Source organism: Cnephaeus nilssonii, assembly GCF_951640355.1.
Source record: "Cnephaeus nilssonii genome assembly, chromosome: 11".
Classification (NCBI taxonomy): domain Eukaryota; kingdom Metazoa; phylum Chordata; class Mammalia; order Chiroptera; family Vespertilionidae; genus Cnephaeus; species Cnephaeus nilssonii.
In genome coordinates this window covers 65,912,607-65,931,442 of record NC_137082.1, presented here as the reverse complement: position 1 = coordinate 65,931,442, position 18,836 = coordinate 65,912,607, and the positions used below count along the sequence as shown (strand labels likewise).

Here is an 18,836-nt window from a genome sequence, read left to right as displayed (position 1 = left end):
CATGTATTGTCCTTCATAGCACTATCACAACTTATAATTCTGCACAATTCTGTTTACTTCTGTAATGTCTTCCTCCCATACTACTAGAAGTGAGGTACATGAAAGTAGGAATCACTGCTGCCTTGTTCACCAATGTAAACCCAACTCCTAGCATGTAGTAGGTTGCTCAGGGTTTGTTGACTGAATTAATTAATGTAATGAAACACCTTTACTTCTACAATGTCTGACCTTCAGAAATAAGGTCACCTGGACAAATCTTCAGGACACTAAGAATCTGGGGAGAAGAAATGAAAGAAAGCCAAGGAGCCAGACCAGGTGCTCAAACAGCCCCAACCTATTGAAAAGAGTGAGTGACAAAACAAACAAGGAACTGTCTAGTGACAGATTGCAGGCATCAAGGACCTAAGACACCAGCCCCAAAGCCCACAGGGGCCTATGACTGTGATGTCACACATTTTTGGGTGTCTTTGGGCTTTCCTTGAGAAAACACATAAAAACTAAATAGTGAAACTGGCTACCTGATGGAGGTGAGTCCGTCTCAGAGCAAGACAACAGGAGCAGCATCGAGTTTTTACCCTCTTTTCTCCAAGAATCTCCTCTCTTTCCCCAGCAAGTTTATTTTTATAATGGTATATGAACCCCAAGTTCATGTCTGGCCTCCCAAGTTCATTAGAACTTGGTGCTAAAGGAAGTTTATATTTGGAAGGGACTCTAGGCCCTCAGAGATAGGAATCTCTTTTTGTCATGTTGTCAAACAAGACCTGAACAGATCTGGGGTCACTCACTGGACAGCAAATATGCCCAATCAATCTCTGGAAGGCCGCCTCTTCCTTCACCTTCACAGACTATTTGTAGAACAATCACTGGCACCAGCCACAGGCTTGCATTATGCTCATTTCCCCGACCCCAAGCTCTGGGGTGAGTTTAAAAATCTTCGTCCTGTCTCAGAATCAGGTCTGAATTAATACCCTTCCTCAAAAGAACTCCAGTAGCAAAGTGAAAACAGACACACTAGACAATGCCCTTTGAAAGCCCCAGCAGGGACGGCTGGTGACAATGCAGCCCCTGGCTCTGAAAGAAACCTTAAGGTTAAAGGTTCACAGAGGCAGAAGAATTACCAAAGAACAAGTTTGTTCAAATTTCCTTCAGCAGATTTAAACAACCAGGGTCAAGCTGAAGATTGCCGGCAAAACCTATGAGAAAACTCAATCCCTTTGAACTACGTGGAGAAAGGAAAATATACGGTCTGGGAGGGATCTATGTTATAGCTTTTTAAAATGTTCTTGAAAAGGTCACCCCTGTTAACTCAAAATCAGTCTGTTGAAGGATGTTTGAAAACTGCTTCTCTAAAATAACAGGGCTGCCAGGCCCTCAGCGTGTGCGGTGAGCTGCACTGTGGTCGCCGTGTTCCAGGCACTAGTGTGCTGACCCTCTGTGGGCCATGAAATTAACCATCAGCACAGCAGAAATCTGCTCCGAGTTAAACTACTTTGCTACGCAAAGTGGCCTGAAAATGAAATATGAGGATTGAATTTCCACTGAAAGATTAACTTGTCTAACCTCAAGGCAGGCTTCCTCCACTGTGAACTCTGTTTGGCCAGTGGTTTAAAGTACCACAGGAGGGTGCATAATTGCTGCAGGCAGTGGGAAATGACCTCTTCATCTATTCATTCATTCATTCATTCATGTATGCAATAACCAAACATTTACTCTGTGCCAGGCCCTGTCCTGGGCCCTTAAAGATGGAGTTGAATGATAATAGGCCCCTGCCCTCAAAGGGATCAAGTCCAGTGAAAAACATAATCCAGTAAACAGAAAATAACAACAAATGGAAAGAAAATGAGATCCTAGGGAATGTTATAGGCCCTCAAATGATGGTTACCTAATCTAGGCTGTGGAGGGCCAGCAGTGAGGGCTCCCCAAAACATGCAGGTAGCCAGAAGCATCTGTCCAGAGATTTGCAAGTAGTTCATTAAGCTTGGGAGTCTTGACAGAGACAGAGACTGAGAGATAGACCAAGACAGAGAAACACAGACCCATCTGGAAGGACCTTGTCAGCCAGACTGAGGAATTTGGCATTTATGCCAATGGAGAACAACTGAAGACTTTTAAACAGGAAAGAAAAATAATTACATTAGCAATCAGAGACTGTGAAGAAATGTTGTATGCATCTAGTCAGGAGCTAGTAGAGACCTATTCTAAGGAAGCAGCTGTGGTGATGGGGACGCTGAACAGGTTAAAGGATATTCAGGAGGGACAAGACCTGGTAACTGATTCATATGAAAGCAAAGGAGGACATGCTGAGGATCATATCAAAGGTTGTGCCTTGCCTTGGCTCAGTGAATAGAGTGTCAGCCTGCGGACCAAAGGGTCCAGGGTTCCATTCTGGTCAAGGGCACATACCGTAGTTGCAGGTTCCTCCCTGGCCCAGACCCTGGTCAGGGCACATGCAGGAGGCAACCAATCAAAGTGTTTCTCTCACATAGATATTTCTCTCTGTCTTTCCCTCTCTCTTCCACTCTCTCTAAAATTAATGGAAAAATATCCTAGGATGAAGATTTAAAAAAAAACACACAAAAAAAGGTTGTGCCTTTTAAGAATGGAGATATCATTTCATTGGGAAGGTAAGGAAGTAAAGAGGGTTGTCTTACAGTTATGGAGTCTGAGGGCCTATGGTGTTCACTGGTGGGGAAACCAGCCCAATAAGCAGTTAGATACTCAGGTCTAGAATCACCTATTCATATTTAAATTAATTAAAATTTCAGTTCCTCAGTTGCGCTAGCCTGAGTACAAGTGCTCGATAGACCCAATAGCTAACAGCTACCATACTAGACTGTGCCACCCAGAATATTCCCAGAAAAAATCTGTTGGAAAGTACTGTCAGCCCTCTCTTAACCATGCTGAAAACTAATGGTAAACAATGTGCTGGCAAAAACTAGCTTTCCTTCCCAATCTTTCCATGGTCTACTGTCTGTGGACATCAAACAGCAAGTGCTCAAAAAATGGAATCCTTCTTAGGTAAAGTCTTTTTTTCTCTAGAGCAGAAGTTCTGAGGATCATCTCTGGATGTGTCCTGGATCGTTTTAGAGAATAGAGAACACTGAGCATGCACACCCACACACAAGAGGGTCTTTGGTGCTTATGGCATCAGCCCTGGAATTCACCTGGAAATGACCACAAGTAGAGCTATTTTTTAAGCACCACACTACAATATAACTGGGGAGGCAGAGCTTTAGTCCCAGTGTCAGAAGACCAAGAACAAGCCATTGACCCTCCCAGAGCTTTAAGCAACCCAAATAAATCTGTGGTAAAGGATGAAGCCAGGGCAGGTTCCTGAGGCCAAGTAGGTCAATGCTAGCAATTCCAAGCCCTAATTTTTTTAAAAAATAATTCAGGTTTATCTTTAGGTAGCACCTGTGCATGCCACCAAATAAATATCCTCAGGAAGCAGGGTAGAGACAAAGGAAATTATTTCAGTCTTCCTAAAGGCCCCAAGACAAGAGAGGCATCATCACAACACAAGAGATATGAAAAGAGAGAACGTCAACTTCTCTCTCAACAGTAAAACTTGTTTCTTCTCTTGCCAAGAGAGGATCACCATGTTAACTAAGTCCTCCCGCTCCCTCCCCACCCAACTAGGGCCACTTCAAAGCAGCCAAGCCTAATCACACAGCACAAGAAAAATAAAAGACCCAATTAACAAAAAAACAACTCAAATAATCCAGGAGAGAATGGAAACAGAAATCTCTATTTTTGACAAACTAACTTATCCATAAACTCCTCAGCAAGGATGGGGCTAAAGTCAAAGAGTGGCTCCTGGACAAATCAGGGGCTCAGAAATCTGACTGAGTTAAAACCCTGCTCCATCCACTGGCCTGTTTTTATGGGCTATGTAATATAGAAGGGAAACACCATCCTCAGAGCCTGGATTGCAGGGTGCAGTGAGATGATGATCAAGGGTCTAGAACAGTATCCAGCAGACAGGAGCTGTTCTTAAACATGTCCATTCCGCTTCGCTCCCTCTGAATGACAAATGGCTCTTCAGCCTTTACTCAGTCTCCCATATCCACACCCCAGGAGCCACACTTTCCTCCTGATGATGCCCTTCTGCCAGTGGTATCACTCTCCCTCTCCCTCTTCCAGCAGATCTGAAAACTGCAGTCACAATGGGGAAAGGGATTCCAACCTCCAGACTACTTGTCATATGCCTGCTCCTCAGACTCTTCAAAAGCCAGTACACACACAAGAGGCTCTCCAAACTCCTGAGCTCTGGGCCACACCTGCCTCTGCAGCTCTAACACCTAATGGTTCCTCTGTGAACGTCACATTCCAGCCCTTCCTTCATCTTGGCTGTATCTTTGTCTACTTCAAGTCCTGTACCTGGAAAGCCTCCCATCTTCTCCACTGGCAAAATCTCAACCATCCTTCAAAGTGTTAATAAGACAGCCCCTCCTTCTCCCTCACCCATTACTTTGATGCCCTAGCCTCACCTCCCACTTCCCCCACACTTGAAAGTGGCAGCTACTGACTATTCCTCTTCTGTGGCCAGGTACACTCTCATACTGCTGACCATTCAGTTTGTGCCATGTGTCAGCTCTGCCCTTTCTTTTTTTCTGCGTGGAAACTTCCAGACCACCCTTCTAGGGTATGCACATCTTATGCTCCTTTTCATAAAACCCTTACAACTCTGCATCTTATCTTAACTGGCTGTTGACACTGCCCCTGCTCTTCATTGCCTCAGGACTAGGAGCTCCTTGAAGACACACACTTGCCCTCACTTTCAAACAAATGCATAATATATGTTTGCAGAATCATTGAATAAGTGGTTGAATACAAGCCCAAATGTCTCCAGGGCCCAGGCATGTAAGAGAAAGAAGAGCATTCTGAAGCACATATACCCCTTCTACTCGGCTTCGGGACAGTGCCAACAGGCTGGAGCATGGCTCCATGGATACGAGAGTCTTCTTGTTTCCAGACAATCCAGGAATCTGGGTTGTTATATAAGAAATCCTGACTTTTAAATGGTGATGAGTTTTTTAAATTTTTTAAACTGTTATATGGGCCATCCTACATAATAAAATGGTAATATGTAAATTACCATCACTCCGCTACGCCCACGATTGGGCCAGCAGGAGGCGCAGGGGGCGGGACTCAGGGTGGCCGGGGTAGCTGATTGGGCCAGCAGGACGCTGAGCTCACTGGCGCCGCGAGCTCAGCGTCTGTGTCATGGCTGCGCCGGAGGCTTTCGGAAGGCCTGGTGCACCGGCGGACAGACAGCCAGCCGGCTCCCCCGCGATCAAAAGCCAAAGCGGGGGAGCTGTCTGTCTGTCTGCGCCGGCACAAGGCCTTTCGAAAGCCTCCGCCGCGCCGGAGGCTTTCGGAAGGCCTGGGGCACCAGTGGACAGACAGCCAGCTGGTGCACCAGGTGCATGATTAAATCATGCACTGGGCCTCTAGTCAAAACATATCTGCAGGCCAGACCCTGGACAAGACCCTAATGTGGGATGAGACCCTACCAAGGGATGAATAGTCAGATAACCATCTCCTGTGAGGCATGAAGGACAGAAATGGGCAGATCCAGGAAGAGAACAGGAGAGAACCCAACAGGCCTTCTAGAAACAAGCAAATGGCACTTGCTACACACCTACCACAGGCCAAATAATGTGTTGAGAACATTTAATTCTGTCAATATATATTTATTTAATTCAACTCAACTCAATTATTTCTTTAACTCAAATATTATTGAGTAAAAATAATCCACAGAATATTTGCAAATCATATATCGAATAAGGGACTGGTCTCCAGAATGCAAAAAGAACTTTCACAACTCGTTAATAAAAAACTAAATAACCCAATCTTCCATAAAGTCTGAATGTTTGCTGACCCACCTTCGGGTGCTGTGCAGCTAAAAAAACTGCCTAGGAGCTCAGTGTGGTCCCTCCCATGGGCAGCTAAGCCCAGTGGAGGCAGCCACAAGCTGTGGATCACTTGAAGCTTAATTGGATTTAATTGACATTTATAGAATATTTCATCCCAAAGCTGCAGAATATACCTTCTTCTCAAGTGTACATGGAACATTCTCAAAGACAGATCACATGTAAAGACACAAAACAAGCCTTTACAAGTTCAAGATTGAAATCGTATCAAACATCTTCTCAGATCACAATGGCATGAAACTAGAAATCAACTACTATAAGTCAATTCAAAAAAATTAAAATACATGGAGACTAAATAGTTTGTTATTAAACAATGAATGGGTTACCAATGAGATAAAAAATGAAATAAAAAACTTCCTGGAAACAAGTGAAATGAACATACAACAACATAATATATATGGGACACAGCAAAAGCACTCCTGAGAAGGAAGTTCACAGCATTGCAGGCCTACCTCAAGAAACAAAAAAAAAGCTCAAATAAATTATCTAACCCTACAACTAAAAAAAATTAGAAAGACAACAACAAGTAAAGGCCGGAGGAAGTAGAAGGAAGGAAGTAATAAAGATCATTGCAGAAATAAATGACATAGAGACTAAAAATAAATAAATAAAACACAATAGAAAAGATCAATGAAACCAAGAGCTGGTTCTTCAAAAAGATAAACATGATTGATGATCCTTTAGCCAGACTCATCAAGAAACAAAGAGAGAGGACCCAAATAAATAAAATCAGAAATGAAAGAGATGAAGTGACAACTGATACCAAACAAATACAAAGGATTATAAAAAAAATATTACAAACAAGTATATGCCAACAAATTGGACAATCTGGGTGAAATAGACAAATTCTTAGAAACATATAATCTTCCAAAACTCAATCAGGAGGAATCAGAAAACCTGAATAGGCCAATAACAACTAATGAAGTTAAAGGAGTAATTAAAAAATTTCCAGCAGCCCTAGCCCATGTGGCTGAGTTGGTTAAGTGTTATCCCGTTGCACCAAGAATTCACCTGCTTGAATCCCAGTCAGGGCACATGCCAGGGTTGCAGGCTCAAACCCAAGTAGGGGGCATATAGGAGGCAGCTGATTAATGTTTTTCTCTCTCATTGATGTTTCTCTTTCCCTCTCCCTTTCTCTCTCTCTAAAATCAATAAAAACATTTTTTTTTTAAATCCCAGCAAACAAAATTTTTGGACCAGACAGATTTACAGGCAAATTTTACTAACCATTCAAAGAAGAACTAACACCTATCAACCGCAAACTATTCCAAAAAATTCAAGAGGAGGGAAGACTTCCAAGCTCTTTTTACGAGGCCAGCATTATCCTAATTTCAAAACCAGGTAAAGACACTACAAAGAAAATTATGGGCCAATATCCCTGATGAACATAAATGTTAAAAATCCTTAACACCAAAAAAGTTGCAGGTTCGATTCCCTGGTCAGGGCACATACCTAGGTTCCAGGTACAGTCCAGTCCCTGGTCGGGACACGAGTGGGAGGCAACGCTCGATGTTTCTCTCTCACATTGATGTTTCTCTCTCTCTCTCTCTCTTTCTCATCAATAATAAACTTTTTAAAAGAAGCCAAATGACCCAATTAAAACATGGGCAAAGGATCTAAGCAGATAGTTCTCTAAAGAAGATATATAGCCCTAGCTGGTTTGGCTCAGTGGGTAGAGTGTCAGCCTATGGACCAAAGGGTCCCAGGTTCGATTCCAGTCAAGGGCACATGCCCAGGTTGCAGGCTCGATCCCCAATAGGGGGCATGCAGGAGGCAGCCAATCAGTGATTCTCTCTCATCACGGATGTTTCTATCTCTCTCTCCCTCTCTCTTCTTCTCTGAAATCAATAAAAATATATTTTAAAAAATAAATAAAGAAGATATATAAATGGCCAACAAGCTCATGAAAACATGCTAAACATCACTAGCCATCAAGGAAATGCAATGAGATACCAAAAGACAAACCAATAACAAGTGTTGGTGAGGATGTGGAGAAATTAGAATCCTCATACATTGCTGGTGGGAAAGTAAAATGGTATAACTGCTGTGGAAAACATCCTGGCAGTTCTTTAAGTAGAAACAGAGTTGCCCTATGGGCCAGGAATTCCACTCCTAGGTCTATACCCAAGAGAATGAAAACATTCCACACAGACTTGTAAACCAATGTTCATAGCAGGATTATTTATAATAGCCAAAAAGTGAAAATAATACAAATGCCCTTCAACTGATGAATGGATTTCAAAAACAAAAATGTGGTCTATCCATATAATGGAATACTATTCAGTCATGAAAAGGAATTAAGTACAGCTGGGGTAAAGGGAATGGGGAGTTATCATTTAATGGGTATAGAGTTTCAGTTTTGTAAGATGAAAAGAGTTCTAGATATAGATGCCACCAAATTGTAAACATAAAAATGGTTAAGATGGTAAATTTCATGTAATATATACTTTACAACAATTAAAAATAAAAAATTATTTTCAAAAGAGGAATGAAGTATATATAGTTCATGCTACAACATGGATGAACCTTGAAAGCAGTACACTAAGTAAAAGAAGCTAGACACAAAAGGTCACATATTGTATGATTCCATTTATATGAAATGTCCAGAAAAGACAAATCTATAGAGACATTAAGTAGATTAGTGTTTGCCTAGGCCTGGGGGAGAAAATGGAGAGTGACTGCTAATGGGTATGGGGTTTCTTTGGGGTTTTTTGTTGTTGTTGTTCTGTTTTTAAAAAATATATTTTTATTTCAGAGGATGGGACAGGGAGGGAGAGATAGAAACATCAATGATGGTGAGAGAGAAAATCATGGATCAGCTGCCTCCTGCACACCCCCTACTTGGGATCAAGCCCACAACCTGGGAATGTGCCCTTGACCAGAATCAAAGCCAGGACCCTTCAGTCCACAGGCCAACACTCTATCCACTGAGCCAAACTGGGTAGGGCTGGGGTTTCTTTTTGTAGTGATGAAAATATTCTCAACTTAGACTATGCAACAGCTACACAGTGCTGTGAATATACTGAAAAAACAACAACATTGAAGTGTACACTTAAAGTGGGTGAATTTATGGTACGTGAATTATATCTCAATAAAAATGTTTTAAAACATTATTGAATATCTACTATGTGCCTGGCGCACACAAAGTAATTCAGATGTCTCTGTCCTGTGATGCCCCTTGTGAGGCTAATGGGAACAACAGTTGGAAGACAGCCTGCAACAGAGGAGTGGAAGCATGAGGTAGAACTGGAGCCCAGCCAGTGAGGGCCCATTCCCACTTCCAGCTCCACCCTGAGGCCACCTCAGAAATGACAGGCTGCACCTCATCAGGACTGAGGCCTTAGGGTTACCTAAAGCATCAGAAGTGCATATACTGTACTGTCATCTTCATTCAGCATAGTCCAAGGTCAACTGAGCCTCCAGCCAACAAAGGATGACAGCCATCATGGAGTGGAGGTGGGGAGCAGGGGGATGGAGATATGTCCCAGGGCTTAATTTATGAGTTGCTTCCTGAGATGCCTGTTAAATCTTATTCCATCCTGGATGGGTTGACTTTGAAGAAAAACCCAAGAGACATGCTGAGAGAAAACAAAAGAGATGCTAAGTGAAAAGTTTAAAAACAATTAATTTTAAATGATTACAGCTTTACCAAAAGCTATGGCTATGATTTCCTTCTGACTTTTATTATAACCTTCCAGCAAAAATATCTGCCTTAAGAAGGCAAAGTCTTTGCATTATTTTCTATTCCTAGCATGACTACAAAAATATTCTTTGATTTAACATTTGATATGTTTTGTTCTCAAGGGCAAGCCCCATGAGAAGAAAAATGTACCCTAACAGAATGAAATATGACTACCTGTTTCCATTTTTCTTTCCTGTTGGTTCCTGTTCAAATATTCTGCATTAATTTAAACTCAGAGCTGCATCTCTGATATTGTGCTACTCCCACACTGTCATCGAAACTGAAGTAAAGTCACCCGCTGTCCAACTCCAGGAGAAAGTACTGCAGACACAGTTCAACTTGAGACTCTCCTAGAGATGGCTAAAGGCACTCCAACTTGGATGGAGATCAGGTGGGGTCAGAGAGTGAAAAGGTAGCAGACAAAACAGGAAAACTTGTATATGAATAGAAAGAAGCACACTTGGCACTGAGGGAGGCCGACTTCCAATCTGGACATAAAGAGGCTTTAAGCAAGTTAAAACAAGAGACACCAGTAGAGAACATCACAAAAGTGGCAGTGGCCCTAGCTGGTGTGGCTCAGTTGGTTGGGTGTCATTCCGGCCCCGAAAGGTTGCTGGTTCAGGTCCCAGTCAGGGCACATGCCCAGGTTGCTGGCTCAGTGCAGAAGTCAGCCTATCAATGTTTTTCTCTCTCTCTCTCAAAATTAATAAAATAAAATTTAAAAATTTAAGTGGCACTAGAGAGGAGAATCTTTGGTATGGTGCACACCTTTCAACAAATAATAAAAAGAATAAAAGGCAGCTTTCCCTGGGTGAGCACTAAGGCTCAGGGAACCTATACCTGGCAGATTCTAGGAACTAAAGAAGTTAAGGTTAAGGAAGCATTTCCACTTATATCAACTCCTTTAAATATGCCTCAATAGCCCTACCCAGTTTGGCTCAGTGGATAGAGCGTCATTCTGCAGATTGAAGGGTCCCGCGTTCAGGGCTCATGCAGGAGGCAACCAATCAATATGTTTCTCTCACATCAATATTTCTCTCTGTCTTTCCCTCTCTCTAAAAATCAATGGAAAAATGTCCTCGATGAGGATTAAAATATAAATATATATATGCCTCAATATTTTAGGACAAACATATATGAATACCACAATGTATTTCTACACAGATTCGTAAAAAGACTTAGGGACAAGAAAAACCAAAAGTAGGGTTTTTTCCTTTGGTTGGTTGGTTTTGCATTAGAATAACATCCAAATATCTCAAATGGTTAGGCCCCCAGTTTGTTATCTCTGCTTGTCCTGTATGGCTTTCTGGGCATTAGGTACAGATGCCCACACGTTAATATAAAAAATCTGATTGAGCCCTGGCCAGGTAGCTCAGTTCGTTAGAGCGTCATCCCAATGTGCCAAGGTTGAGGGTTCCATTCCCAGTCAGAGTACATAAAAAAATCGACCAATAAATGCATAAGTAAATGGAACAACAAATCTCTCTCTCTCTTCCTTTCTCTAAAATCAATTTTTTTTAATCTGGTTAAAAACACACATTCAGTAACACCCACAAACACCCTGTTTCATGGGGCCAAAGAAAGAACCTCAGACAGACTGCAAGCATACTCCTTGATAAAACAGGACAAAGGGACAAGCACTTTCTCCACGTTGGCACCAAGAGCTCAGAAAGCTGGAAAAACAGAAGGCAAATTAGCTTGTTTTACAAAGAATGCTCTTTCCCGGGCTGCAGAGGTAAAAATCCCGGGGCTGCTGACTGTTTTTCCTCCGAAGAGAGTAACCCTGAGTTAGACTTACAAAGCTTTGGCAGCTTTCGTCAGCTGTATCCAGGGGGACCTGAGATGGTCCAAGCCACGCAGGAAGAACCACTTAAATAAATGGTAGGCACAGGAGGCAAGAGATCAGGGCAACAAGTGGTAGCAGAAGAGCTGCTGTTCATTAACTACTGGAACAAAAGACCAGGAGACAATGCACTGTTAATCCTAGCAGCCACTGGAGGACTATAAATTGCCAAACCAATATACCAGCATTTTTCAGCTCTCCTCTTTCCTGCCAGAGTTAGATTAAGGATGGGTCCAAGTCCCTCATCCCCACCCAAGTCTTTAAAACATACATTACTGAATCTTTTCCAAGTTCTAACCCTGAAAGGTTTATACTCAAAATGGATGAGAGAAAAATGCTGCCCTGAAACACCGCTATAGGGGACTGCAGAGGATAGGCACTTTGTCATTCACATTGAGAATGCCCGAGGATCGGCTGTGTGGTCAGATCAACAATTCAAACAGCTCTGCCATTTATGAATGTGTTTCCTGATCTCTCTGAGCCTCTGCTTCTTCATCTGTAAAATTGGAATATCTCTTACCTCACACAATTGCTGTGAAGGTAAACAAACAAAAAAACAAAAAACAAAACATGAGGGTAGCATTAAATAAATGGAAGTACTACTGTTGTTATTAACCCCATAGCACCACTTAGGAGTTTTATCTATGGCCACATAGATCAAGGAGATAAAACCCAATTTTCTCTAAGTTAAGAAATAATTCTTTTTGTACATGAAAGTATTTAGGGGAGCAACAGGATTAAAGAGAGCCAGCTTTACGATACATTAAATTTCAGAGATATCATCATGGAACTCAGACAATAGTTCTAATTTCCTTCTACTGAGAATAATGTATTCAGCAAGGGGTCTACACCATTCACACAGGCTGGGAACACTAACAAAAGCCCAATCTTCCAACAATCCCAGGTATAGGTGCAGTGCCTTGTGCCAGTAGGAGTCCCTGCCCATGGATCTTGCCTTTCTAAAGTTTGGGCCTGAACATGTCACAAACCTGCTTTAAAAGCCTCCCAGTACCCTTAGGAGAAATCTAAACTAAGGGCCTAATCTAAACCCAACACTTACCACTCTATGGGATCTGGCCCATCAACATTTTATTTTCATCTTTGGCACACCTCCCTACACACCAAGCTGATTTCCAGCTGCACCTAAATGCTAGCTGTTATCTCTGATTCTAAGCAAACAAGACAGCAGATTTAAGCCTCAGAGCCCTGCCCAGGTATTTTCTCTACCAGGAAAGCTCTTCTTTCCCTATCATGCCTCCCCCACCCCTGCCCCCAGCAAATTAAGTTATTCCTGCTTTTGTCCTATGTGCAAAGAGCTCAATAGGTCACTCTGCACATGGAACAGTGCCCTCCTCCCTGGCTCTGTTGTCAGCTCCTAGAGGAAGGGAAAAGAATCAGCATGCATTACGTACCTACTTCATACTGACTGCTTTCTGCTCACTATAACCAGCTAGCCCAGGAGCTGGTACACAGCTTCATTCACTTGGAACTTACCAAGTGCCTACTATGCCCCAGGCTCTGAACCAAAAAGTGAGAATACACTGGAGGAAAGAGACAATTAACAAGTAAAAAGATGAAGAATATCAGAAAATGAAAAGGGCTATATGGAAACAAAATATGAACACGAGAAAGTATGAGGAGAAGAGAGGTGGAGACACTTTAGATACGTAGATCAGAGGAGGCCTCTCTGAAGTGACATTCAAACTGAGACGTAAATGATGGAGAGCCAGATGACTAAACAGAGGGAACAGCAGGTGCAAAGACTGGCCCATTCAATAAGTAGAAATGAAGCCAGTGTGGCTGAAGGTAGGGGAAGGAAGGGATGAGGCTCATTGGAAAGCAAAGGCCTGACCATAAAGAGGGTCTCCTCCTGTGGGCTATAAAAAGGAAGCTGGATTTTACTCTAAGTACAATAAGAAGCCACTGGAAAGTCTTGAAGCCGAGGGCTGGCAAGATCTGATGATCATTTGTAAGAAGAGTACACTGTCTACTATGTGGAGAATGAATTAGAGAGAGGAAGAGTGCAAGTGGTTAGGAAAGGAAGAACAAAGTCCAGAACTGTAAGAGTCCAGCTGCCACAAGCCAGGATTTGGCCTCTAGAGACATTTCAAGAAGGCAAAGATATCCATGGTCTTGTGGATCATGAGGATAACTAAAGATATTGACCAGATCCAGGTTAAGGGCAGCAGAGTCAGGTTCCAACATCAGCCCAGGGTATTTTACTTTCCAAGCTCCAGTTTCCTCATCTGAAAAATAGGACTAATATTCCCACTACATGCCCACCACTTGAGGTTGTTGCATAGAATCAAATTCTTGGCAATGGGCCTGGGTCAGAGTAGGACCTCAAATGTGAGCATCCTTCCCCTCAAAAGAAAAAACTCCGTTTTCTCGTTTCCCTGAAAAGGAGGGTGGGAATCTGACCTATTTAAGGATAAATACTAGCAGCCATGGTCTCACCATTCCCATGTGCTCAGGTCACATTTTAATGCCTATAACAAGAATAGGAAAGTCTCACTCAGGAGGTGAGAGAAAAATAGTCACAATGTACCTATAAGAGAAAAATTCCTCTTCTTTTCTTCTATAATGTTATAACCTAGACCAAGGACTTGCCTAATTCTTGGGGCATTGCTTACATAGAATCAGGGCAGTATCTGAAACCTTTGTGTCCTATCAAAAGCTTCTCTATAAATGCATATGTTAGAAGGGGGAAGTGGCAGTATAAAGTGGTCTGGGGAAGCATGGGGAAAGCTTTGCAGTGAAGCACATCTGGGCTATGCCACTTATTAGCAACATCCCTAAATCCCAATTACCTCAACTGCTAAATGGTAACCACCACACTTTTTGTAGGGTTTGCCCAGAAAGTGGCAAACATGCCAGAAAAGCAATGCCAATAAAGAGCTTTGTAGTTACTACTATCTGCCAGTGTTTGGAAGGTCCAGAATTAGATTCAAAAGTCATACCGTTCGTAAGAGTGAAAGGCAGGCCCCAAGCCCTTCACCGTTTTACATTATATACTAAAAAAGACTAAGAATTTGCCTTCTCTCTCTCTTTTTAAAATCTGTCTCTTCCACTTCCAACCTAGACTGACTCAGAGTACATGCCTTAAAATATATTTGGATGTGACCAAACAGAATTCAGTTACAAGGGGAGGAGAAAAGGGTAGAGGTCACATGCCCCTTTATATTCATCTGATGACTGAAATATATATATGGCTTGAGTAGCAGACTTTAGGCAGCATGATCTTGGGCAGATCCCCTCTCTTCTTTGAGCCTCCATTTCCTCTACTATAAAATGGGGAAGTTACTAGTATCTCAGACTGCCTACAGCATGGAACAGTTAAGCAGTAACAATGATGAAAGCACCTAACACACTCATCATGCCCATGGACCAATTAGGCCATCCGCCACCAGGCCAATAAAATCATCAGCCCAAGACAGACCACGTTAGGCTCATGTCAGAGTCCATGTGGAAGACAAGTTGGGATTTGCACCGACTGGTCCAATCAATACTCCTGAGAACATACTTCTAGAAACTCCCTTCATCCCTTGCCTGCCTGGCCCTGCGGCAACAGCAAAACAGCTGCTGGGAGGGTCCCAGGAGAAAGACATGCTCTGTAAGATTTTCAAGACACCACTGATGAGCCAAGTGGTGACAGCTAGGAACCTGCTTTGGCTCTACTTCCAGTTGCCCCTGCTCATCCTCCTCCCCACATAGAACTTTTCAAAATTCTTTGATTTCTTTTTTTTATGTTTTTATTGATTTCAGAGAGGGAGAGATAGAAACATCAATGATGAAAGAGAATCACCGATCTGCTGCCTCCCACATGCCCCTCACTAGGGATCGAGTCCTCTGAAAGCTGGGCATGTGCCCTGACCGGGAGTCAAACCGTGACCTCCTGGCTCATAAGTCGACACTCAGCCACTGAGCCAAATCTATGCCTTGATATATTTCAAATCTATGCCTATGTCACTGTTTTTCATCCCTTTTAATAAATCTCTGAAGATGCTGTTTTTGTAGAACCGCGGGTTAAACATGTTCAATAAAAAATAATCATCTGGCCTAGCAGTGGCTCAGTGGTTGAGCGTCAACCTAGGAACCAGGAGGTCACAGTTCAAATCCCAGTCGGGGCATATGCCCAGGTTGCGGGCTTGATCCCCAATCAGGCAGAAGGCAACTGATCAATGATTCTCTCTCATCATTGATATTTCTATCTCTTCCTCTCCCTTCCTCTCTGAAATAAATAAAAATATTAAAAATATATATACACATGCCCTTTGCCCCAGCCAGTTCAGTTCTAGGAGCTTATCTTACATATACTAGCACAGCGCACCCATCAAAGATTTCTGTTCTAGAAAATTCACTGAAGCATCATTAGCAAAAACTTAAAACGAATAAATATCCATCATTAAGAGATAGTTAAGAAGGAACTCTTTCCCCCTCCCCACATGGGAGTCTGTACTTGTTTTCAATAAATTTCTACCTTTGTAAAAAAAAAAAAAAAGGAGAGAGTTAAGAAATGTTGGTGCAAGTATACAATGGAATTTTATGAGACCTTTAAAAGAATGATGTAGCTTTATATGTACAGATATGGAACCCTTAGAGTAAAATAGTGTATATGTTGTTACCAATTTGTAAAAAAAAAAAAAAAGGAAGAAGAAAAATAAGGAGGGGGATATAGGTATACACAGATATGCTTGTCTTTATATGAGTTTTTCTGAAATGATACACAAGAAACTGGGAACAGTGTTGACTCTGGGAACGGGAACAGGGCGACCAAAGGACAGGTGAGTGGAGACCTTTTTGTGACATTTTTTACGTATATAACTTTTGTACTCTTTTCAGTTTTCTCAGTTTGTTCGTGTATTACAAACACATCTTGACTTTTTGAAAAATCAAAAACTTTTTTTTCTTCTTTTTTTAAGGAAAGCACCTTCCTGCTCAGTTGTGCTGGGTGGGAAAAGCTTCCAAGTCAAGCTCCGGGGCCTTGGGCAAGTCCCGTCCGCCTCTCGGAGCCTCGCTGGCCCCACCTACTGAGCGAGGTGATCTCCCTCGCCAGGCAGCGGAGCCCGGCCGCTCCGCCCGGCGTCCGCGAGCCCGGCTCCCGTCCCCGGCCCGCGCTCACCGCCAATGATGGTCCGGATGAGGGAGGCGTGCCCGGGGCAGTCGACCAGCGTGACCTGAAGCTGCGGCTCGCCAGACTCTGGCCCGGTCTCCGGCGCCGCGGGGTAGGACGTGGGCAGCGCCGATCGCAGGCGCGCGGGCAGCGGCACCGAGAAGCACGAGAAGCCCAGGTCGAGCGTGATGCCGCGCTCGCGGCTCTGCGGCTGCTTGTCGAAGGCGGCGGTAGAGGCCGTGGTGCTCAGCGCCCGCGCCAGCGCCGTCTTGCCACTGTCAATGTGGCCCAGCACGCCCACGTTCACGTTTACCCGCACCCCTGCCATGCCGCCGCCACCCTGAACACCAGCCGGTTCGCCCCTCCCGCGGCCGCCGCTGCAGTCCGATCCTTTAAGCTGTCCCCTCCGTCACCCGCGCGACAGACATTCCAGTTCCGGGCCCGAAGTTTCCGCCTTCCGGGCACCTATGGGCACCGCCAGACACAGCGCAGAAGGAGGGTGCCCCAGGACGGGACTCCACCGAAGTCGCCGAATACAGTGCTGCTCACCTGGCTCCTCCCACCTAAAGCTTGGAGGAACCTGAGATTGGGGAATCCATCCCGCCATCCACTGCAAAGCTAGAACAGCCTAGAATACACAGAAAATCAGAACCCTGGACCCAGGGCTCGGCCTTCTTACTTCCTCACTCACTCACTCACTCCCTGGTGATCTTTCCACTCTCTTGGCTTTAAGAGACATCGACTTTTAAATGGATATCTCTAACCAGACTTCTCTTAAATGCAGGCTTATACATACAATTTGAATGTCTAATAGGTATCTCAAACTTAGTGTCCTCACTCCACCAGCAGCCCCCATCACATTTAATGAGAACTACATTCTCAGTTCCTCAGGCAGTAAACCTGGCTCAATCCATGAGTCCTCTCTTCCTTTTATATCCCACATCCAATTCATCAACCAATCCCATTGGTTTTACCCTTAGAATGCAACCACATCTCACCACCTGCACTGTTAGCACTTGGTCCAAGCCATCATCTCTTACCTGGATAACTGCAACAATAAAATTGATTCTTTCTGGTGTATGGTTCTATGCGCATTGGCAAATCCACAGTCATGTAACCACCACCATAATCAGGATACAAAACAGTTCCACAACCACCAAGAAATCCCTCTGTGATCAAACACTTCCACACCTTTAAACCCTGGAAGCCACTGACCTATGTTCTCTACCCCTACAAACATTGCCTTTCCCAGGACATGATGTAAATAGGAGCATACAATGGATAGCCTTTTGAGTCCAGCTTCTTTCACTTAGTACATCTGAGATTCACCCACGTTATTGCCTGTAACTGCAGTGCATACTTCTTTTTACCGCTGTTTATTATTCCACTAGAGGCCTGGCACATGAAATCCATGTGCGGGTACAGTCCCTAGGCCTGGCCTGCTATCAGGGCCATCTTTCCCGGCTGTCTGCAGCCAGCCCTGCTCCCCGCCACCAGCCCCCCCCCCCCCCCGTTCCCCTTTCGCCATCGGAGCCTGCCAGCCAGGGCAAGGGACCAAGAGGTGGTCAGTGCGCCTCATAGTGACTGGTCGAGCAGTCGTTCTGGTTATTCCACCATTAGGGTCAATTTGCATATTACCCTTTTATTATATAGGATTGTACGGACAGACTGTCATTGGTTTACACCTTCACTTAACGTATGTGTAAAAAGCATTGCTCTGGTTTCTATATGGAGAATAGGCCATAGGAGAGCCACGCTGATGCAGAAAAATGATTTCAGTACATTGAAATCACAGTGAGCTACCACTACACACCTATTAGAAAGGTTAAAATTAAAACAAAACAACTCTTACATTGCTGGGGGGAATGGAAAATGGCACAGCCACTCTGGAAAATAGTTCAGCAGTTTCTTATAAAATTGACCCAGCATTCCTACTCCTAGATATTGAGCCAAGTAAAATGAAGACATGTTCACACAGAAACCAATGCATGAGTGTTTAGAGCAGCTTCAGTTGTGATAACCCAGAGCCTCAGCCAGGGCTCAGATGAGCACACAATGGCACCAACTTTGTTTCTCTTTGTCTCTGTTCCTCCTTCCTCTGGGTTGCTTTCATTCCTAGGCAGGCTCTCTCTTCATGGTCACAAGATAGCTGTCAGTACCTCCAAGCTTGCAACCTCAGCATCTGCACATGATGTCCAGTTCAAGTCATTGTCTTCGATGAAGTCCTGTGCCCCAGCACTAAGCAGAGAAATACAATGCTCT

General features: G+C 43.7%; 1 protein-coding gene across 3 annotated transcripts in view; it reads right to left on the bottom strand.

Annotated features, from left to right (window-relative positions):
* Positions 1-16,934, bottom strand: part of EEFSEC (eukaryotic elongation factor, selenocysteine-tRNA specific) — a 234,316-nt gene extending 217,382 nt beyond the window's left edge. For all 3 annotated transcript variants that reach the window (XM_079783858.1, XM_079783859.1, XM_079783860.1), the window contains exon 1: positions 16,584-16,934. In XM_079783858.1, coding sequence (XP_079639984.1) covers positions 16,584-16,902 — 319 coding nt within the window. In that variant the 5' untranslated portion in view covers positions 16,903-16,934. The remainder of the gene's footprint in view (positions 1-16,583) is intronic.
* Positions 16,935-18,836: the final 1,902 nt, after the last annotated feature.